General features: G+C 42.4%; 1 protein-coding gene across 1 annotated transcript in view; it reads right to left on the bottom strand.

Moving 5' to 3' along the window:
- Nucleotides 1-346: 346 nt before the first annotated feature.
- LOC120528319 (zinc finger BED domain-containing protein 4-like) overlaps nt 347-24,975 on the bottom strand; it is a 35,186-nt gene continuing 10,557 nt past the window's right edge. The window contains exons 3-4 of the mRNA XM_039752465.1: nt 13,771-14,030; nt 347-2,562 (exon numbers count right to left, since the gene is read on the bottom strand). Of these exons, the coding sequence (XP_039608399.1) occupies nt 652-2,562; nt 13,771-14,030 (2,171 nt within the window). The 3' untranslated portion in view covers nt 347-651. The remainder of the gene's footprint in view (nt 2,563-13,770; nt 14,031-24,975) is intronic.

Genomic DNA, 24,975 nt, shown 5'->3' with positions numbered 1-24,975 from the left:
GCGGAGAGTCTGGTGCGTGGGACAGTAGCTAGCAGCTGAGTGAGCTAGAAATGGGCAAAGGTTATGTAGGGCTTTGAAGGTGAGAAGTGGAATCCTGAATGGAATCCTTAATGGGACAGGTAACCAGTGAAGCTGGGAGAGAACAGGGGGGACGTGAGCAGAAAACACGTTGTGTGGCTGCAGAGTTCTGAATGTTCTGGAGCCTCTGTGCAGATTTTGCAGGGAGGCAGATGAAGAGGGAATTACAGAAATCAATACGAGCAGGGACGAATTTAGATGAAAAGAGGCCCTAGGCTATTCCACTTATGAGGCCCTTTCACCTCCCATTTTTAAGTTTGTAAATTACGTGAGAGATAATAAAACAATTTGAATGTAGGCCCCTGGGCTGAAGCCTAGTTAGCCTATAGGAAAATCCGGCCCTGAATACGAGACGTTATGAAACAGTGAGTTTGAGCGTCATTAAAGGACAGAAATGGGTGGAGGCGGGCAATGTGACGGAGATGATAGAATGAATTTTTGAAAGAATAAAAACAAAAACGAAAAAACAACTCAGCACACAGTCCTTGTATCAGTTCAGATTTGGGAAAATTGTGGGATTAAGGAAGATGATGAACGTCTCTGTCCACAGGTCCCCAAGTTCAAATGCCCTGCTCAATACTGCCAGTCTAAGAGAGGCATGTTATAATGCAGGAAGCAGAGTTTCTCCGCATTTTCCCCCGAGGGACATTCAGTCTTGTCACCCAGGGTGCCCACAGCCCTCGCCACTGGCACAGAGGAAGGCGGAATGGCCAGGTACTGCCGGGCTTGCCGTGACAGCTGCTCAAAGCGGCCGCAGTTCTGACTCCACCAATCCAGAGAGTTGCCCGTCTTCCGGTCGATCACGGGTTCTCGAAGGTATCGCTCCAGCTCTTCGGCTATCCCCTCGGGCACCTCCTCATGAGTGGGCGAGGTCAGCATATGCTTGTAAAGACTATCCAGGAGTCTGCTTGACTCTTCGCGTGGTGTATGCCTTTGAAAGTCGTCGTCATCGTCATCCTCCTCCTCCTCCGCCGCCTCCGCCTCCTCCTCCTCCGTGAGGTCTATTAGCGGTATGTCATCTGCTAACACACCCACACTGGCATTTTCCCTAAGCCAGATTTTGGCCTTACTTATGGTCTCATTGGACAGGGGGCGTTCTTTGAAGCGTGGGTCAAGCACACATGCCAACACCACCTCTTTGGAGTTGACCATCTGGAAAAACCTTTTTTCCACATTCTGCAACATGCTCTTCCAAAGGGTCTGGATTGTCTTATTTCTGGGCTCATGCACCTCCAGCACACACTTCAGCACAGTCACAGAAGGTATGATGCATGAGGCAGAGGAGTCTGATCGGCTCATCTCTGACGTTATTTCCTCAATGACCATCAAAGTATCCACCAGGTGGGACAGGATATCCCACTCTTCCGCACTCAGACACATGAAAAACCCATGCTGGCTCGAGTACGCCATTAGAGCTCTCTTCTGCTCCAGCATCCTCTGGAACACGTGTAGGATCGAGTTCCACCGGGATGGCACAATCTGAATAATGTCGTTCTCTGGGACCCCCACATCCTCTCGAATGGCAGAGAGACGCCGCTGTGCCACCACCGAGTGCTGAAAGTGTGTGGCGCACTGCTTCACTTTGGACAGGATATCCTTCACGACTTTATGCGAGTGCAGGCCCTCACTTATGATGCGCTGAAGGAGGTGCGCACTGCAGCTCAGCTCCGGCATCTCAAAAATCTTCGCACCACTGACGATGGCGGCGCCTCCGTCTCGAAGAACCAGCAGAGTGCGCTTCGCCTCGATATCCCACTCTTCCAAGATATCCATGAGCATCTGCTTCACGTACTCTCCGAGGTGGAGCTGTGTGGTGGCCTGAACGTTTAGGGTCACGTCGAACCGTCTCCACTTGCGGTCGATGAAATGAGCCGTCAGACTCATCAGGGCTCCCGCTGGACCCGACCAGCAGTCGGCAGTGAACGTGAGGCGGTCCCCGGCATTTTCGGCCGCGACCAGACTCTCAATCTTTTGAACAATTTTCTCGTGAACATCAAACACCAGCTCAGAACGAAAATATTTCTCACTCCTCAGTGTGTACCGGGGCTCTACCTTCGCCAGTAGCCTTTTGAAGCCAACACCTTCTACAACTGGAAACGGTAGGATGTCGGTGGCAATCATCTCCAGGATGAGCCTGTCCATTTCTTTGGCTTGTGGGTGATCTGGCGGCCATTTTCCTTTCTGATCATCGAGTGGTTTTAGAGGGGGCAGTGCCGGAGGGGACGGCAACGGTGACGGCGGTGGTGACGGTGACAGCAAGCATGCCGTTTTCCTCAGGGTTGTTTTCCATCGTGCCTCGCGATATTCTTCGATATGTCTTCTTTGTAAGTGGCTCCATAAATTAGTGGTGTTCTTTTCAGTGGATTTATAGGACCCCTGGCTGACTTTGGCGCTGCAGACATTGCAGCTCACCGGACCAAAACCGTCGACTTTGGTGAAATAGTCCCACACTTTACTTTTACAGCAAATCTTGGGTTTGACCATCTGTGACATTAAAAATGGAAGAAGAAAGAAAAAAAAAAAAACAAAGAAATTATCACGTGTGAGTGAATAAGGAAAACATAAAATAAGACGGGGCGTGGGAAGAACACATGAGGGGACGGGAAATGTGCCTGCAAAAATGTGGGCGCCACAGAAACAAAACTAATGAGAGAAGGAGACATCCAGCGAAACGGCTCAGATATTCATAGATGACGTGGAGATGACCATTTCAAACCGCACCCCTGACTTACCGCTAGCTAGTGTGCATGTGAAGTGCTCCGAGTGTGGTGCAGTCTTGTGCTCAGGCTGTGAAAAAGTAGGTGCCCGCTTTGCACAATTTTCCACAACGAATGGATTCAGCTCTTTAGACAAACTGTGATATTACTAGGGCTGGGCAGCGATTAGACGATCACAACAATCACATTATGATGTGCAAAATTCAATAATGACCTCCAAAGTAGTGTATTGCGTGCATTTGGTTTGCAAACGCTTTAAACAAATAAGGTGCTTTTTAATTTTCCCGTTACACAGCAGCAGTTCAAATATTTCTTGCAAATCTCAACTTAATGTAATCAAATCAAATATAAAACCAAAGCTATTTGTCACTGCCAGGGCATAAACGTTTTATCTAGATTGTTACAGAAAAACAACACCACCAGCAGATGACATGGCTACTCAAATCATCACCGACTGTGGAAACTTCACACTGGACCCTCAAGCCACTTGGATTCTGTGCCTCTCCGCTCTTCCTCCAGACTTGGGGACCTTGACTTACAAATGAAATGCAAAATTAAACTTTCATCTGAAAAGAGGACTTTGGTCCACTGTGTTTTATTTATCAAGTCCAAAGTCAGCGCAGCCAGCAGTCTAGGAGTACATTTAAGAGTAGGGGTACTCAGAATCGGACCGCGGTCCACAATCCGGACCGCCAAGATATTTTTGGCGGACCGCGACTGTCTTCTGCGTAAGTCAAAAGTCCGAATATAAAAGCACCAAAATTATTGTTGTTTTATTATTTGCCAGGAAGCGGTAAGCGTGATTAAAAGCAGCAATGTAAAACGACATTTTGAGACAAAACATGCCAAGTACTACAATGCGAATTATCCACCAAAGTCAGAGCTCCGTTCGCATAAGATCAACGCCCTTAAGTCGTCGTTGGTAGTGAGTTCATCACTGATGACGAAAGCGACCACCACATAACCAAATGTTACAGAAGCTTCGCTACACATTGTTTGGGTTCTTGGCAGACATAAGAAAGCATTTACTGATGCAGAGGTTGTTAAAGAATGCATGATATGATGTCTGCTTCTTCGGTCCTGCTTAGCGACAAAAAGTGTGTTGAACTGATATAGCAGATACCATTATCAGACAGTACTGCTAGTCGTCGTGCAGATGACGTTTCTGATAATGTCGGTGGTCAGTTAATATCAGACCTTAAACAGGCTGAATTGTTTGTTCTCGCGTGCGATGAATCCACTGATAAAACTGACATGTCTCAACTCCGTGTGTTCACAAGATTTTTTGATGGCCATAATTTTGTTGAAGAGTTTCTGACATTACTACCGCTAGCAAAACAGACCCGCGGTGATTATCGCAGTTTATGCACGCCGCTGGATTGGATGTAACAAAAATGGTTTCCCTTACAACAGACGGGGCACCAGCAATGACTGGTAAAGACGGACGACTTGTCACTCGTATGAAGGCACTTCAGCCCAACCTTGTTGCTTATCACTGCATCATTCATCAGCACTCTGTTCAAAACTTTTTGACGAACTGGCAAAAGTGATGTCTACTCTTGTGAAATTAGTGATTTTATTTTTACGATGTAATTCGTTTCTGCTGCATCATCTGTTTCGTTCTTTTCTTGAAGAGATGTCTGCAGAATTTGGAGATTTTCTGCTTCACAATGATGTTAAACAAGGGCCGTGTGTTGGAAAGGTTCTGGAATCTCCGTGAAGATGTAGCTGACTTCCTGCAGTCCTTGAACACAAAGAAAGCTGCAGAATTTTTTTAACATTTATTCAAGACAGTGACAAGGTCGCACTGCTGGCATTTCTTGTTGATATTATGGGACATATAAATACACTGAATTTGTCACTTCTGGGTGCAGACAAAACCGTTGTCGAATTGCAAGAAAAATGTTGTGCCTTTGAAACAAAACGGAGCATTTTCATCAATGACTTGGAAGGTGGCCAGATGGTGCATTTCCCAAACCTGAAGAGCTGCATGACAGCTGCTCAACAGGTTGATTTCCACATTTCTACATCATTTGAAGGTCGAGTTTGATGCAAGTTTTAAGGATGTCAGAAAATTGAAGCCTGTGTTTTTGTTTGTTGCTGATCCTTTCATTGTCCAGCCTAACGGTGAATGGACATCTGTGGCTGCCTCAGTTTTTCCAAACTCAAACCCATCACTGTTCCAAATGGAAGCAGCTGATTTGCAAGCTTCTCACGTTTTGAAAGCAAAATTGAACAAAGTCAGCATAACAATGTTTTGGTCAAAGTTTGTTCCAGATTCTCAGTATCCTGCTGCAAAGTAACTGGCGATTTCCATGCTCACTATGTTTGGTTCAACATATTCTTCTGAGTGTGTGTTCTCAACTATGAACACTATCAAGACGAACCCCGAAGTGTAATTACCGACCAGAACCTCAGGAATGCAATGAGAATTGTACTGACTGGTTACTCACCGAACTATGCTGCCATTATGAAATCGAAACAACAGTTTCACACTTCACACTGAGTGACAATCATTTACGTACCAACTGTTGTAATTGGTGTGTTAATTGCAAGTAGTCATGTGACTTTTTTGAATTGTTTTCCATGTTTTGTGCATGTCTTGGTCTTCTGTAAAAATTTCATCATTTGCGTTGAATCTATTACTAGCCTCCTACAGACCTACACCTACAGTCCTACACGGTAAACCTGGCTATAGCGGACCCCGATGGTTGGTGGCGAACTGAATGTGGACCGGCATTCAAAACCTTTGAGTACCCCTGTTTTAGAGCATTTCATGCTTCCTTCTGCTGACAAGCGTTATAGAAATGCAGGACTTGGCACCTGCCAACACTGCCAAAAGTATCAATAGCTGGTTTAATGACCATGGTGTGTATCATTGGGCTTGATTGGCCAGCAAACTCGCCTGACCTAAACCTCCTACAGAGAATCAATGAGGAAGATGAGAGACACCAGAGCCAACAAAGCGGACGAGCTGAAGCATCCTGGGCTTCCATAACACCTCAGCAGTTCCACAGGCTGATCGCCTCCATGTCACGCCACACTAATGCAGTCATTCATGCCAAAGAAGCCCCAACCAAGTACTGAGTGCCTACATGGACAATTTTTTCTTTAGGCCAAACGTTCTGTATTCAAAAATATTGGTCTTATGTAATATTCGAATTTTCTGAGATACTGAATTGAGTTCTCATTACCTGTAAGCCATAATCAGCAAAATGAAAATAAAAATGCTTGAGGCAGAAGTGTGAGTGAGGGAGGGCCCCGCGCCCCGATGAGTCTCTCTCAGGTTCACACTAATAAAATCGGAACCGCAAGCGAACACTGATACTTAGCACAATGAGAAAGTCACAAAATAAACCAGAATGTTCAAGCAAATTATAGAAAAAAAACCTGATCTAAAAAAGTAGTTCTCTTGTGAAAAGCGGACAGACATACAAACGGGTCTAAAAAACGAAAAGAAATTTTAACACTTGTACCACAAAATTTTTAAAACCGTTTCTTACCGAACACCTATGGGCTAAGGGTATCCTACATATCAAATGTCAAGTCCCAAGTCCTCATGATTTGGGAGATTTCGTGATGAGTGAGTCAGTGTTATTTGGCTTATATAAACTGCTCAAAAAAATTAAAGGAACACTTTGAAAACACATCACATCTCAATGGGAACAAAGAAATCCTCCTGGATATCTATACTGATATAGACTGGGTAATGTGTTAGGAACGAAAGGATGCCACATCGTTTGATGGAAATGAAAATGATCAACCTACAGAGCCCTGAATTCAAAGACGCCCCAAAAATCAGAGTAAAAAAATGATGTGGCAGGCTAGTCCATTTTGGCAAAATTGAATTGCAGCAACTCCAAATTGTACGCAGCACTTTGTATGGCCCCTGTGTTCTTGTATACATGCCTGACAACATCGGTGCCTGCTTCTAATGAGATGACAGATGGTGTTGTGGGGGATCTCCTCCCAGATCTGGACCAGCGCATCACTGAGCTCCTGGACAGTCTGAGGTGCAACCTGGTGGCATTGGATGGACCAAAACATAATGTCCTAGAGGTGTTCTATTGGATTTAGGTCAGGAAAGTGTGGTGGCCAGTCAATGGTATCAATTCCTTCATCCTCCAGGAACTGCCTGCATACTCTCACCACATGAGGCCAGGAATTGTCGTGCACCAGGAGCCACTGTACCAGCATAGGGTCTGACAATGGGTCCAAGGATTTCATCCTGATACCTAATGGCAGCCAAGGTGCCTTTGTCAAGCCTGTAGCGGTCTGTGTGACCCTCCATGGATATTCCTCCCCAGACAATCATTAACCCACCACCAAACTGCTCATGCTGAATGATGTGACAGGCAGCATAATGTTCTCCATGGCTTCTCCAGACCCTTGCACTTCTGTCACGTGCTCAGGGTGAACCTGCTCTCATCTGTAAAAAGCACAGGGCACCAGTGGTGCATCTGCCAATTCTGCTATTCTATGGCGAATGCCAATCGAGCTGCATGCTGCTGGGCAGTGAGCTCAGGGCCCATTAGAGGACATGGAGCCCTTGGGTCACCCTCATGAAGTCTTTCTGGTTGTTTGGTCAGAGACATTCACACCAGTGGCCTGCTGAAGGTCATTTTGTAGGGCTCTGGCAGTGCTCATCCTGTTCCTCCTTGCCCAAAGGAGCAGATACTGGTCCTGCTGATGGGTTATGGACCTTCTATGGCCCTCTCCAGCTCTCATAGAGTAACTGCTTGTCTCCTAGAATCTCCTCCATGCCCTTGAGACTGTGCAGGGAGACACAGCAAACCTTCTGGCAATGACACGTATTGATGTGCCATCCTGGAGAAGTTGGACTACCTGTGCAACCTCTGTAGGGTCCAGGTATCGCCTCATGCTACCAGTAGTGACACTGACTGTAGCCAAATGCAAAACTAGTGAAGAAACAGTCAGAAAAGATGAGGAGGGAAAAATGTCAGTGGCCTCCACCTGTTAAACCATTCCTGTTTTGGGGGTCATCTCATTGTTGCCCCTCTAGTGCATCTGTTGTTAATTTCATTAACACCACAGCAGCTGAAACTGATTAACAACCCCCTCTGCTACTTAACTGACCAGATTAATATCCCATAAGTTTCATTGACTTTATGCTATACTCTGATTAAAAAGTGTTCCTTTAATTCTTTTGAGCAGTATATTATATATATACACAGACACACATACACGGTATCTCACAAAAGTGGATACACCCCTCATATTTTTGTAAATATTTTATTCTGTCTTTCCATGGGACAACACTGAAGTTATGACACTGTGAGACAATGTAAAGTAGTCCGTGTACAGCTTGTATCACAGTGTAGATTTGCACACAGCTATTAATGTCTAACAACAAAAGTGAATAGACCCCTAAGTGAAAAATGTCTAAATTGTGCCCAATTCGCCATTTTCCCTCCCCGGTGTCATGTGACTCATTCATGTTACCAGGCCCCAGGTGTGTTAAACTTGGTGTTCTCGCTCTCACACTCTCTCATACTGGTCACTGGAAGTTCAACATGGTACCTCATGGCAAAGAACTCTCTGAGGATCTGAAAACAAGAATTGTTGCTCTACATAAAGATGGCCGAGGCGATAAGATGATTGCCAACACCCTGAAACTGAGCTGCAGCACGATGCAAAGACCGTACAGCGACAGGTTTAACAGGACAGGCTCCACTCAGAACAGGCCTCGCCATTGAGTGCCCGTGCTCAGCGTCATATCCAGAGGTGGTCATTTGAAAATAGACGTATGAGTGCTGCCAGCATTGCTACAGAGGTCAGCCTGGCAGTGCTCAGACCATACACCCGCCGCACACTGCATCAAATTGGTCTGCATGGCTGTCGTCCCAGAAGGAAGCCTCTTCTAAAGATGATGCACAAGCAAGACAAGCAGACTAAGGATATGGATTACTGGAACCACACATCCTGCGGTCTGATGAGGCCAAGATAAACTTCTTTGGTTCAGATGGTGTCAAGCGTGTGTGGCGGCAACCAGGTGAGGAGTACAAAGACAAGTGTGTCTCGCCTACATTCAAGCATGGTGCTGGGAGTGTCTTGGTTTGGGGTGGCATGAGTGCTGCTGGCACTGGGGACCTACAGTTCATTGAGGGCACCATGAATGCCAACATGTACTGTGACATACTGAAGCAGAGCATGATTCCCCTCCCTTCGGAAACATGATAACGACCCCAAACACATCTCCGAGAAGACCACTGCCTTGCTAAAGAAACGGAGGGTAAAGATGCTGGACTGGCCAAGCATGTCTTCCTACCTAAACCTTATTGAGCATCTTTTGGGGGGGGCATCCTCAAATGGAAGGTCTCTAACATCCACCAGCTCCGTAATGTCGTCACGGAGGAGTGGAAGAGGATTCCAGTGGCAACCTGTGAAGCTCGTGTGAACTCCATGCCCAAGAGAGTTAAGGCAGTGCTGGAAAATAATGGTGGGGGTCACACAAAATATGGACACTTTGGGCACAATTTGGACATTTTACACTTAGGGATGGACTCACTTTTGTTGCCAGCGGTTTAGACATCAATGGCTGTGTGTTGAGTTATTTTGAGGGGACAGCAAGTTTACACTGTGATACAAGCTGTACACGGACTACTTTACATTGGGTCACAGTGTCACATCTTCAGTGTTGTCCCATGAAAGGATATCATAAAATATTTACAAAAATGTGAGGGGTGTACTCACTTTGGTGAGATACTGTATGTGTATACAGTGGAACCTTGGTTCAAGACCATAATTCGTTCCAAAACTCTGGTCGTAACCTGATTTGGTTGTGACCCGAAGTAATTTCCCCCATCGACTGTATGTAAATACAATTAACCCGTTCCAGACCGTACGAACTGTATGTAAATCTATTTTCTTTAAACATTTTTAAGTGCAAAAATAGTTAAATTATACCATAGAATGCACAATGTAATAGTAAAGTAAATGTAAAAACATTGAATAACACTGAGACAAACAAACAGGATCCCTGTTCAGCAGCACGCGAGCCTGCTCTCTCTCTATCCTGCACCAATTTTATTTATTTAGTTATTTATTAAAACTGGCCTTATTGATGGGAGCTGTGGACCCGCTATACCACAGAAGGAAGCTGGTTTGAGAGGAGGTTACAGTTTTGAAGGAGAGTCCCTCTGCAGGATGCACCAAGAACAATGTACAGTACAGGGAGAGACTGAACACGTGCGGAAATCATCGGCGCACACAAACCGAAAGGGAAACTGGCTTGTTCATCAACCGAGTGTGTGGTCGTGCACAGAAGGAAAAGTTTGGCAAACTGTTTTGGTTATAACCTGATTTGTACATGTTCCGAAAAGTTTGTGAACCGAGGTTCCACTATATTCTATATATACTGTATATATATATATATATATATATATATATATATATATATATATATATATATACAGGGAGTGCAGAATTATTAGGCAAGTTGTATTTTTGAGGATTAATTTTAATATGGAACAAACACAGTGCTATCAGTCAATCCAAAATGTTAATAAACCTGAAACCTGAATGTTTCACAACGGAAATGTGAGTGTGAACATCATCAGGGAATACATATGTGTGCACAATTATTAGGCAACTATTAGTGTGCAGATTTATTATGCAACTAAAGGAAACATGAAAATTTTCCCATCTCACTTGTTTATTTTCATCTGTTATAGTGAGAATAATAAACAAACACCTCAAAATTTACAAATAAACATCTCTGACATTTCCAAAAAAATCAATCAATCAATCAATGACCAATATAGCCACCCTTCTTTCCAATAACAGTCATAAGCCTTTCCATTCATGGAGTCTGTCAGTTTCTTGATCTGTTGACGATCAGCTTTTGTGGAGCAGTGACTACAGCCTCCCAGACACTCTTCAGAGAGGTGTATTGTTTTTCTCCCCGTAAATCTAGCGTTTAAGAAGTGCCCACAAGTTCTCGATAGGGTTTAGGTCAGATGAGGAAGGGGCGCCATGTCATTATTCCTTCATCTTTAAGGCCTTTACTGGCTGGCCATGCAGTGGAGAACTTCGATGCAAGTGATGGAGCATTGGCCTGCATAAAATCATGGTCTTTTCCTGTATCACTGTTTGAAGAAAGTGTCTTCAAAAACTGGCAGTAGGTTTGGGAGTTGATTTTGAGTTCATCTTCAATGCAAAAGGTCCAACTAGCTCATCTTTAAAAATACCAGCTCATACCAGTACCCCACCTCCACGTTGGAGTGGAGCTCTGTGCCCATTACTGATCCACAGGTCCATCCATCTGGTCCATCAAGAGTCACTCTCATCTCATCGGTCCATAAAACCTTTGAAAAATATCTGTCTTCAGATATTTCTTGGCCCAGTTTTGACGTTTCAACTTATGTTTCTTGTTCAGTGGTGGTTGGGTTTCAGCCCTCCTTACCTTGGCCATGTCTTTGAGCACTGAACACCTTGTACTTCTGGGCACTCCAGGTAGGTTGCAGCTCTGGAATATGAAAGTACTGGAGGATAATGGGTTCCTGGTAGCTTCACGTTTGATTCTTCTCAAATCTTTGGCAGCTAATTTGCGTCTTTTGTTCTCAACACGTTTCTTGCGACCCTGTTGACTATTTGCAACAAAATGTTTGATGGTTCTGTGATCACACACCAATATCTTAGCAATTCCAAAAGTGCTGCATCCCTCTGAAAGACTTTTTACAATTTTTGACTTTTCAGAGTCAGTTAAATCTCTTTTTTGGCCCATTTTGCCTGAGGAAAACTAGCTGCCTAATAATTCTGCACACCTTGATATAGGGTGTTGATCTCCTTAGGCCACACCCTCCCTCATTACACAAATACACATCACCTGACGTGCTTAAATCCAATAAGCATTCAAGTTAATACAGCTTGGAGTTGGAATATACGCATTAAAAATGATGATATGGTCAAAATACTCACTTGCCTAATAATTGTGCACACAGTGTATATATATTAGTTACTACATCCTTTCACTTGTGGCAATCAACTTTTACTACCTGTCCTACTACACCTGCTGAGCAAACAAGGCCTAACCCTAATGTTACTCCATTACATTGACCTCTTTTGTACGTCACTTTGGATAGAAGCGCCCTCCAAGCCAATAAATGTAAATGTAAATTATACGATGGACAATAAATTGTTGCAATGGCATACTGTTTGTCTTATCTAAAAATACAGATTAAATGAAGATCAACATGTGTTGGAAAAGAAGAAACTTTTCATGGGGTGAACTTACCTTTCCTCAGTACCCATCGTTTGCATTCATCCCCTCTCTCTGGAAAATGCTTACATATCTTAGCTATGTCTAATTTTTTGCTGTTTTTTCCGGCAAGCTATTCTATTCACGTAAAAGCTGTGTCTTTCCTAAATAATCCTATGTGAACATGTCACACAGCTTGAAAATTTTAAGACTACCTAGTTACCACATAATCACTAAAGTCGATTTCAACCTTAACACAACTCCAATTGAGAGGTGCAAGAAACCCGACAGAAGTGTTGATGCAACTGCAACATCTTCACCTTTTGCACCGACTGATTGCATTCGAGAAATCGATCATCGGACGACAGTTCATTTTTTTATGACTTAATCCTAATAAAAGAGAAATCCTATTGGTTGGTACCAAGTCTGTCCTCTCTAACCTTCGTGACGTTGATGGCATCCTGGTTGAACCCTCAGCATCAGTCCATAATTTGGGTGTCATCTTTGATCAGCTCCTTACTTTTCAACCACACATTAGCTCAATTATACAAACTGTAACATCACCAGTATGTTATAAAGCTTGAGCAGAACCTCCTGTGACTTGTATTCCATACATCAAGGCACTATATAACCTGACATTCTGTTAGCCTTATTCTGAACTCTGTCTGGCAGTTGATAGCGTCAAGTCCACCATGACTCCTATGTCTTTGAGTCTTAGGATTCTTAACAGCACTGCTAAAGTTTACAAGAGCTAAACGTTTGCGTAAATAAGCATTACATACAAACACACAAATGATATTTCCCACAGCAAAGTGCAATAATCAAGAAGTCACTGTTATCTTCACCTTATGTATAAAGAAAGCAAAGCATATTGGGGAAAAGAAAACTTGCCACTGAACACGATACATGTCGTTTTCTTTTTTTCCTTTTACTTTTAAAGCATCATCATTGGCCGATAACTACCGTATATCTCTTATATATATTTCTCTTCTGGTTTGTCCTGCTTTCACATTTCTCAATTCCTATTCGTCCTTCCCCATGCTGCCTGTCGCTCCTCTTCAAAACCAGTCCTGCCCACACGCAGCCGACAAGGCATTTCTCAATTCCTATCCATCCTCTTCCAAACCCTTCCCCATGCTGCCTGTGGCTCCTCTTCAAAACCAGTCCTGCCCACACGCAGCCAACAAGGCATTTCTCAATTCCTATCCATCCTCTTCCAAACCCTTCCCCACGCTGCCTGCTGCCTCCCATACACCTTGCTATTTTCGTTATACTGCAACGGTTGTTTCCTAAGCCTTTGTTATAAAATGAACGACAGTATCTTCTCTGTTGACGGGTTTTTGTACAACGTCATCTCTATTCCGGGATCCAGCAACTGCCTGTTCCTATCAGTGGGTTATTTCTTGACACAAACAGTTGACAAAGGCAATGCACCGTTTTCCGTTCCTATTCTTACACCGCCGTATGCTACGGCGGGCATTGGCTATCTAGTAATGATCGATTAGTTGCGTATCCCTACTAGATATTTTAGCAACTGGGTCATTTCTACTCATGGTTTTCAGCTGACACGGCCACAATGAAGGCGATCTGAAATAGCAGCACTTTGATAACTGGAGAGCTTTAAACAGTCCGTGGCAGAACAGTCCTCTAGTAACACGGGCTGTTTGGAAAGGAAGGCTGCTGACATAACCCAACAGTGCAGTGCATTTTGTTCTATAAAAATCAAACAACAAGAACGACAAAAGTTTCACCTACCTTGATTTGGGAATACTCCGCAGCGTGATGCACACGCAGGTGTGCGCGGAAATTTGACGTGTTTCCTCCTCTCGCGCACACTTTTCTTCTGCAAATCTTGCACATTGGAATACCATCCTCCAGGATCCCACCATCTGAGTTTTCCGGGTAGCCAAAATACTCCCACACGGCAGACTTTATCCTTTTCTTTGGTGGGTGGAGTAGCTGGCGCTCCTGCCTCTCTGCCGCCTCATGTGGCGTGGCATTAACAGAAATTGAAACTAAAAGAACAAACCGCAGCACAATCATTAACATCGCAGCCATTACACAACATAACAGCTCAACCCATACTTGACCAACAGGTGACATTTAGAGTAACATAGTGCTGGGTGAGTGCAGTTCAATAAACTTACAAACACTTAAATGATTTAAAAACATTTCTGTAAGGTCACAGCGGGGAGACAACATTTACAAGAAGACAACTTCAATTACATGGCTGAAGCAGGTTGCCCATTTTACCCTTTTAATTAAAGTCTGTAGACTGAATGAGAAGCGGCCAATAAACCTGTTGATCCAGTAAATCCTGTAGATTAAAAAAAAACAAATTAACAGTATTCAAAAATGACATATATATGAAAAAATGTTTTAATGTAAAACAATTTTATTTACTTTCCGTCACTCCTACCGCAGACCTTACACGGTAACACTTCCCTCGTACATATCCTGTACAACTCTTACGTACTTCTCTGCCACTCCCGACTTCCTCATACAATACCACAGCTCCTCTCAGTCACCCTGTCATATGCTTTCTCCAGGTCCACAAAGACGCAATGCAACTCCTTCTGGCCTTCTCTAAACTTCTCCATCAACATCCTCAGAGCAAACATCTCATCTGTGGTGCTCTTTCTTGGCATGAAACCATCCTGCTGCTCACTAATCATCACCTCCCTTCTTAACTGAGCTTCCACTACTCTTTCCCATAACTTCATGCTGTGGCTCATCCCTTTTATTCCCCTGTAGTTACTGCAGTCCTGCACATCCCCCTTATTCTTAAATATCGGCACCAGTACACTTCTTCTCCACTCCTCATCATCCTCTCACTTTCCAAGATTCCATTAAACAATCTGGTTAAAAACTCCACTGCCATCTCTCCTAAACACATTCATGTTTCCATAGGAATGTCATCTGGACCAACGGCCTTTCCATTTTTCATCCTCTTCATAGCTGTCCTTACTTCCTCCTTGCTAATCCATTGCACTTCCTGATTCACTATCTCCACATCATCCCACCTTGTGGGTGGGATTCCATCAGGTATGAGCTCTGAGCTCTTTCTTATTTGCAATGGTGATGGACGGGTTGACAGACGAGATTAGACAGGAGTCCCCGTGGACTGTGATGTTTTCTGATCACATTGTGATCTGTAGTGAGAGTAGTGAGCAGGCTGAGGAGACCCTGGAGAGGTGGAGATATGAGAGGAGAGGAATGAAGGTCAATACGACCACCAGGACAGAATACATGTGTGTGAATGAGAGGGAGGTCAGTGGAATGATGAGGGGAGTAGAGTTGACAAAGGTGGATGAGTTTAAATACTTGAGATCAACAGTACAGAGTAATGGGGATTGTGGAAGAGAAGTGAAGAAGAGAGTGCAGGCAGGGTGGAGTTGGTGAAGAAGAGTGTCAGGAGTGATTTGTGACAGACGGATATCAGCAAGAGTGAAAAGGACGGTCTACAGGACGGTAGTGAGACCAGCTGTGTTATATGGGCTGGAGACAGTGGCACAGGAGACAGAGCTGGAGGTGGCAGAGCTAAAGAGGATAAGATCTGCATTGAGTGAGACGAGGATGGACAGGATTAGAAATGAGGACATGAGAGGGTCGGCTCAGTTGGGGAGACAAAGTCAGAAAGGCGAGATTGCGTTGGTTTGGACATGTGCAGAGGAGAGATGCTGGGTATACTGGGAAGGATGCTAAGGATAGAGCTCGTAGGTAAGAGGAGAAGAGGAAGGCCTAAGAGAAGGTTTATGGATGTGGCGAGAGAGGACAGGCAGGTAATAAAGGTGACAGAACAAGATGACGAGGACAGGAAGATATGGAATAAAATGATCCGCTGTGGCAATCCCTAATGGGAGCAGCCGAAAGAAGAAGAAGTTATAAATGCACTAAAAAGCAAAAAATATGTTTTTCTTTAACCACAATTTTCGTGTTTATATGTGACTAAGTAAAATCGTGGGGCGCACATAAACTAATTGATTCAAACAATTTTTGAAACATGCTGGGGAATTGCAATATTGTTGTTTTTTTTAATGTTTGGTGATGAAAGTATTTATTCTATTAATTGATTGATTGATTGAATGAATGAAATGAAGTGCAGTGCATGCACTGCAATTTCTTCTATAAAAATCAAAGAACAAGAACGACACAAGTTTCACCTCCCTTGATTTGGTAGCATCAGAAGCAATTATTGGAATACTGACTACATACCAACAGACTCCAACTAATTGTAATAATATGCATTAAAATTTCTAACTCCACTCATACTTATTCAATTAAGTTATTTTTTTTACCATTTAGGCTTTTGGTAAATATAAAGCCTTCTTTTTTTTTTTAATTTTGCAACTCTTATTTAATAAATAATATAAAAAGTCACAGCGGCATCACTACAGCCTTGAAATCCAATCTCTAAAAGGTCAGGGGTGCTAAAACGAAGCCTGCTGATTCAACCGCGGCAGTGGTGAGATGCTGCGCCTTTTCAATAAGCAAACTAACAAGAGTCGGGCCGGGGTACAAGAAATGGAGGAGACAAAGGTGGTGTGTACTGACTCCACAGCCCTGCCTACACTGGATTTACTCAACACATAATCATATAAATAATACAAATGAAAAGAAAAAAAAAACAACAACACATAATGTTACGTTACATGTTAAGACCTTAAAGGATCACTCCACCTATAAACGCTGACTTTTTTTGGTCTACTATTTGCCACGTGTTGCTTGTGAGGATAGCCAGGTAGAATTTTGAATCTTAGTGATTTTACAGAGGACAACGATAAAGTTTGTGATACAACCGACTGTGAAAACAGCTCACCACAGGGGGCCAACATTGAACAACATTCAAGAGAAATGTCTCAAGTTACTTGTACAGTATGGCATAATCCACATTAGTCGCGTCATCATTAATACTTCTGGGGGGGAAGCAGAGAAGAGTGCACAAAAGTGAGGCAGGCCATCTGCTCAACTAACTGGCATTTCCTATCGGAGTCTCAACAGCACGGAGTGAACAATGGCATGCATTTTATTACTCTGTGGGCTGCAAAACACATTCCAACACTGACACTGAACAGACACAACAAAGCATAACTGCCGGCTGGACAGAAATCACCCTATTTTATATACATATTTCTAGATAAAAAAAGGCCATAACCTAGAAGACTTTCACAGTGGTAGTGATTCACCAGCAGTCACGGTGCTGTCCCATGATCCAGCACTTAAGGGAGCCTGACATACACAGCGACTCGGTGCAACCAGTCTGGGACTTGCAATGACGAAAATCAAACCTAAGTAGCGATGCTCTGATCAGGTTTTTTAAGGCCCATACTGATCACTGACTTCATGTTACTTTATCGGCCGATTCCAATTTGTATTTTTCTTTATCCCTTTAAAAAACTTTAAACGCTAACCTCCTGCATAACCAGACGCAGAGAAGCCTTATGTCCAATATTAAAGTTTATTGTGTGCATGGTGTGTGGGTGTGTGTGTGTGTGCGCCCTGCGGTGAGCTGGCACCCTGCCCGAGGTTTGTTGATTTGTTGATCGTTTCCTGCCTTGCGCTCTGAGTTGGCTGGGATTGGCTCCAGCAGACCCCTGTGACCCTGTAGTTAGGATGTAGCAGGTTGGATAATGGATGGATGTTATAATTAAACTACACATCGCAGGTGTTAACTGTTCATTTTTTATTAACAAAATAAAATCCTGTAGGCTTATTGCTTAGAGACCATAAAATACTAAAATAAATCAAATTTCCTTACCATACACACTTTAATTTTTAAAATATGAACATTTAACCATAATGTATACAGAATTAAAGAAAATAAAAAGCTTCTCATAATTACAAGCTGTCATATGGTTAATTTTTTCTTGTAATGTCCCTATACAAAACATTTCCTTAACACTATATACACATACATACATACATACATATATATATATATATACACACACACACACATATATATATATATATACACACACACACACACAGCTTTTTTTATGACAATTAACAAATCACAGAGACAAACATTCGAAAAAGTTGATTTATTAGAGAGAAACAAACAACGGGCAGTTATACGCTGCATTGTCACAATGAAAGTCCAAACACAGAATCAAAATTCAATGCGATCTTCATTCCAAAAATTGTTTTTACTTAAGTTTTACAGTAAAAGTGTAAGTTTAAAAATATTTGTGTGTTAATTTAAAATCCAAACAGAACGAAATCGTAGAACGCAACGAATAACTCAAAACACAACATGAAACATAATTTACTTTCAAATTATTACGTTTTACTATTTTTTACTATGGTTAATTACTAACTGTAATGTAAAATACTTAGGTCTATTGTGCATATGTAACAATTCCCATGAACATAACAATCTGTTTAAATTTAACATCCCCTTCCCCATGCGCGAGCGGCAAAGCCATAAAGTGTCTAGTGTGTAGCACAGACCTGAGGGTGGACAAGTGAAGCAAGTAGGGGGTAAAGGCCCCTAGTATGTATGTGTGTGTGTGTATGTATGTGTATACCTCTATATTTATATCTCTCTATCTATCTAAATCTATATCTTTATATATCTATCTCTATCTATTGTCACACACGTGCGCTTGGGGAGCAGCTTAAAGACCCGATTTATACCACGGAAAGCCGTGCCAGGGGACAGCGGCAGCGTACTAACCTCTCTCTGTTTGTTTCCTCAGAAAGACCGGATGTTTCACAGAGCTACACCAGTTCCGAGTTCCCTTATTCCCTCTGCTTCCCCAAAGATGATGTTAGACTCCCATCCACCACCACTATTTACCCAGCATTCTACATTTTAATTTCAGGTCCACCCTTATATACTGTCCATCTGCCTACCCTTCAATGTCTTATGTTTTTTGGAAACTACTGACCTTATTTTGTGTTGCCATTCAGTATACGGGGCCCAAACCCCAAACCTTTATGAGAATGTTGTCTTTTCTTCACACTATGTATATCTATCTCTCTTTCTCTATCTATATCTACAGTAATCCCTCGCTATATCGCGCTTCGACTTTCGTGGCTTCACTCTATCGCGGATTTTAAATGCAAGCATATCTAAATATATATATCACGGATTTTTTTCTGATTTGCGGATTTTTGCGGACAATGCGTCTTTTAATTTATGGTACATGCTTCCTCAGTTTGTTTGCCCAGTTGATTTCATACAAGGGACGCTATTGGCGGATGGCTTAGAAGCTACCCAATAAGAGCATGTATTACATATTAAATAAAACTCCACAATGATATAAGATATGCTTCCCGCGCGGTGCTTGATTGTTTGCTTTTCTCTCTCTCCGACATTCTCTGTGCCTGACAGAGGAGGTGTGAGCAGAGGGGCGGTTTGCACAGAGGCTGTTTGCTTAGGGGATACGGAGGCTCCTGTACAAAATGCCGCCTTATTGCAGTGCTTCGGCATACTTAAAAGCCCAAAAGCACGTATTGATTTTTTGATTGCTTTTCTCTCTCTCTCTCTCTCTCTCTGACATTCTCTGCTCCTGACGCGCACTCCTTTGAAGAGGAAGATATGTTTGCATTCTTTTAATTGTGAGAAATAACTGTCATCTCAGTCTTGTCATGGAGCACAGTTTAAACTTTTGACTAAAGGGTGGTATTTCATGTCTAGAGGGCTCTAATAATGTTAACATTGTGGGAGAGTTTATAAGGACTTAAAATATATAAAAATATCCATACAAACATATGGTTTCTTCTTTGCGGATTTTCACCTATCGTGGGGGGTTCTGGAACGCAACCCCCGTGATCGAGGAGGGATTACTGTATATCTCTATATCTATCTCTCTCTCTATATATATATATGTCACATTTTTTGGTCACGCTTTAAATCAAAATTATTTTAAAACCTACCTATATATGTTTGGTATCATTCTTTTCAGAATTTAGCAAATTTTGATGCGATTTTGTTAGATCTTCAGATTCTTATTCCGTTTTTAAATTATACACTAAAATATCAAGAAAGTTGTGGTTTTTAATATCAAGAAAGTCGTGGTTATTTTTGATCGAGTAAACTGTCTTTCACAGGAAAAAAAAACTATAAAAAAAAATATCTATTTATAACACCAATCTTTGTACTTGGGTGATTTAGTTAGCTGAAGGTCAAGGAGCCAAAGGGGCTTGCCCCAGTAGTATGTATGTATATGTAATTATGTATAATACAATTAATTCATTCCAGACCGTACAAATTCTATGTAAATAGTTTTTTTTTTTTTAAGATTTTTAAGCACAAATATAGTTAATTATACCATTGAATGCATAGCGTAATAGTAAACAAAATGTAAAAACATTGAATAACACTGAGAAAACCTTGAACAACAGAGAAAACTAACACTGCAATAGTTCGCTTATATAGCTACCAACCGCTGGCTAAAAGCACTTTTTTTAATGTGTTTTAAGCACAGGGAAAAAAATTTACATTTGAAAAATCCGTAATGTAATAAACCACCAAGAAAAGTAACATTGCAACAATGCACGCTATGAACCAATCACTGTAAACTGAAGTGAAGTGGAGGTTACAATCCAATAGAAAAAGGTCTTCCTTAAATGCAACGAGGTTAAAACAATGCTCGAAGCAGTCTCTTTAAAAACAAGCCCAGTGCATTCTTTAACTGCCTTATGAGGCCAGCCCTGTCTCTCGTGTGTGTGTGTGCGTGCGTGCGTGTGTGTCTCTCGCTCTCTCTCACTGCACATGGAGAGACTGAACAACACGTGCGGAAATCATCGGTGCACACAAACCAAAAGGGAAACTGGCTTGTCCGTATACCGAGTGTGTGGTCGTGAACAGATGCAAAAGTATGGCGAACTTTTTGATCGTAACCCGATTTGTACATGTTCAGAGACGTTCGTGAACCGAGGTTCCACTGTATTGGAAACTTGAGATTAAACAGTTTTCTCTACCATTACTAAAAACAACATGGGATTGGCAACATGAACTTAAATTGTCTACAATTATTTTTTTTTTAAACTAAAATGTGATATTCAACATTTCTTGTTATGTTCTCGAAAACATCTTAAAGACTGAAGATCAGGATCACAGTCATACGTATACGAGGCTTTCTACTCAGAGTCTAAAACCTGGCATGTTATCTCACAATCACAACATGAAACACTAGCATGTGGAATTGCCGTGAGAGAATAATGGCAATGGCAATAATGGGGTATGCAGTGCACATTAAAAAGAAATACAGAGGGAGCCAAAAAGAAGGACCACAACTCAAACATTTATTCTACAAAAACGCAACAAGAAGAAATCAATCTCATTACGACACAAGAAAGGATACACAAAACAGATGTGTTTCTCACTGTGTTTTTAAAAATGACTCCTTCAAGGTGGTGGCCATCATTAGCGATACGCTCTTCAAGACGATTTCTGAACACTCGCCTGATTCATTCAGCCATTTTGTGACAAATAGCGTCCTTGAGGGGTTCAAAGGTTTTGAAGTGGGTGTGTGTTTACCTTCGACTTGAGAGAGAAATCACACAGAGCGAGATCTGCCGAACTTGAAGGTCACGAAAGAGATCAGCTTCCCCACAAAAACTTGTATGGACGTCCATGCAGGCCGTGTAAGCTGTTGCTCCAGGCATCTACCACATCCATTTCTTGTAGTTCTCTAGTGTTTCAGTGTAATGTTCTGAAGTGATGGTGACCATTGCACCCCCCTCAAAAAAGTAAGGGTCTACTACACCAAATTCTGCACCAAACTGTAACACGCTGACTGTGCAGGGCTCTCTGATGAAGTTCATGAGGGTTGGATTCAGGCCAGTAACGAAAGTTTTGCTTTTTTACACAAGCATGCAAATGGAAACGTGACTCGTGGCTGATGTCACAGGACACTGGCATCTCCATGAACGGTTTGCAGAATGTTCGCTCACAACTCTCTACAGCTCTCTCAGTGAGTTCCTGCACTGCCATCATTTTGTATAGATGGAAATGAAGGTCATCATTCAAAATCCTCCTGTTGGAAATGCCTGAGGAAGAAGCGCGCTGAACATCTAGGAGACTGCAAAATGGATGCCCTTACAGTTTGGATGTTTTTCAGGTGTTCATACAGTCTGAAGACGGCCTGGAGGTTTGCTGTTCAATGTTGTTACCCGTCTGTCTAAATTTAGCCGCCCACTGAAGAACTGTGTTCCGATTTGGGACATCAACGTTAGGAGGATTGCTGAAGTGCGTTCAGAAGGTGCAGTGTGTAGTGATAATGGATTGTTTGTTTACGAAGAACACACGGTGTGCACCGGACCAAGGCATGTGGCTGACTGAAAACTACAAAGGACCACCTATCAAAGGACCCCCAGCCACTCCAACCCACTCGCCTGAAATGAGGTACCTCATTTTGGCTCACCATTTGTCTTAGAAAATAGCATGAAGAGACTGCTGATAAACAAATGGAGTGCTCCAGGTGATGGTTCAAAAAATTGGCTAATGTCACTCTCTTTCATGCACCCCAGTTGACACTTGTTACTTACACAGCTTTCCATAAAAGAATACGAGCTGAACTTAAACAGATATTGGAAGAACAAGAATGTAGTAGAAAGGAGACTTTTATTTGGGCGCGTTTAACAGGGTGTGTAGGCCAATGAACCATCCATCCAGCCATCCATTATCTAACCCGCTGAATCTGAACACAGGGTCATGGGGGTCTGCTGGAGCCAATCTCAGCCAACATAGGGCACAAGGCAGGAACCAATCCTGGGCAGGGTGCCAACCCACCACAGGACACACACAAACACACCCACAAACCAAGCACACACTAAACTGTGAGGCAGCTGCTGTGGCGAGGCTACCACTGTGCCACCGTGCCGCCAATGAACCAATCAGAGTAATTGAATACTAGGGAGCCAATCAGAGTAAGCAATAATTCAGTTATCTACTACAATGACTCTCTGTCGTTGTGCTGTGACCATTTGTTGACACCTCTGCCCAGGGCATTCCAGTGGCATGCAAAAGTTTGGGGCCCCTTGCTTAAAAATGTCTGCTACTTTGAATAGTTAGGTGAGCAGAAGATGAACTGATCACCAAAAGGCATCAGGTTAAAGATGACACATTTCTTTTCAGCATTTTATGTGAGACTACTGTATTGTTGAAATTTTGTACAACTGGACAGTAAAAAAAGGAAAGGAGCGCCATGCAAGCTTATGGGCAGCCCAAGATATCGGATTCTCATAAGATTGCTTTTGTTTTTTATTTTGAAAATTACATACATAAATGATTGAACAATACACGTGTAATGGAAAGATGTGGATCAATACAAGCTTACAAATTTACCAAATATGTTGTCGTATTCTGTGGTGGGCTGGCGCCCTGCCCGGAGTTTGTTTCCTGCCTTGTGCCCTGTGTTGGCTGGGATTGGCTCCAGCAGACCCCTGTGACCCTGTAGTTACGATACAGCAGGTTGGATAATGGATGGATGGATGTTGTCGTATTTCCCATGCCCCATGAGTTTCCATTATAAAGCACCAGTGCGGACAAGATTTTTTTATTTTTTTTTATATAAATATATAGAAATCACTTAACACTAGAATTACCAGAGCCTACGAAAAAACTCGTAGATCCGTCCCACTTTAAAACACTTCACACCTCTCCGTCACTTCTTTTGTCTTCTAAATTTCTGGCTAAGCAGCAAACAGCAAGCAGCCTGCTATCACATCCCCGACCGGCACACAGTTTTCTCAGCTCACGTCTGTTTACCTGCGTGTCAGTTGCTTGGAGTTGTGTAGAGTGAGAAGTCAAGCAAAATGACACCTTTTATAAATACTATATCATTATTTGGAAAACTTGCATTTCGTGTGTGTTCCATTTCTACATAGATCTATGTACACACGTCGTTAAAAAAGAAACGTTTTCCATGTTTTAGTAATAATTGACAAAATGTAGACGTGAAGTTTATAATGTGTGAAGCCTGAAGTCCAAATATCAAAGAAACAGTTTCACAAAAAGTACAAATATAACAGAGCAAGTGTGCTTCTATTCAAAAATATAACTGCAGAAAAACAACCCGCGTTAGAGTGCGATATTGACACGCATTCGATAAGAGCGCTGTGGTGGCGCAACGGTATCAACTGATGACTGGTAGTCTGAACTTTACGGGTTCGATTCCAGATGAGTCCGTTTTGAAAAGTGAGCTGCACGTATTCTTACTATTTTAAAATAAAAACATACATTTGATTCCAGTCTGTAACAGCCGGTGTAATTTATACTTGTAAAGGTTAGCTTTTTTAATTCTGTTATTCTCTCAGCCGCGTTCACGATCCCAACTCAAACCCACCAATCTCACCATTGACACTGTTGTTTTCTCAGACGCGCTATAACAGAGGCAAACTCAAATCATGATGACTGTTCTACATCGTATCAAGAATGCACTTTTGCCATCGCTGTACTTTGTATATGTACATGGAAAGCTGTAGAAAGTAAGTAAATAAATAATATCTATATAGTAATAACAGTAATTTTATTATTCTATACAGTGGGTACGGAAAGTATTCAGACCCCCTTCACTTTTTCACTCTTTGTTATATTGCAGCCATTTGCTAAAATCATTTAAATTAATTTTTTTCCTCATTAATGTACACACAGCACCCCATATTGACAGACAAAAAAAAAGAATTTTTGAAATTGTTGCAGATTTATTAAATAAGAAAAACTGAACTATCACCTGGTCCTAAGTATTCAGCCCCTTTGCTGTGACACTCATATATTTAACTCCGGTGCTTTCCATTTCTTCTGCTCATCCTTGAGATCACCTTCATTTGAGTCCAGCTGTGTTTGATTCTACTGATTGGACTTGATTAGGAAAGCCACACACCTGTCTGTCTATATAAGACCTTACGGCTCACAATGCATGTCAGAGCAAATGAGAATCATGAGGTCAAAGGAACTGCCTGAAGAGCTCAGAGTCAGAATTGTGGCAAGGCACAGATCTGGCCAAG

Source organism: Polypterus senegalus, chromosome 4, assembly GCF_016835505.1.
Source record: "Polypterus senegalus isolate Bchr_013 chromosome 4, ASM1683550v1, whole genome shotgun sequence".
NCBI lineage: Eukaryota > Metazoa > Chordata > Cladistia > Polypteriformes > Polypteridae > Polypterus > Polypterus senegalus.
Note: the sequence above shows the minus strand (reverse complement) of the source record. Positions and strands in the feature narration are given on the sequence as shown.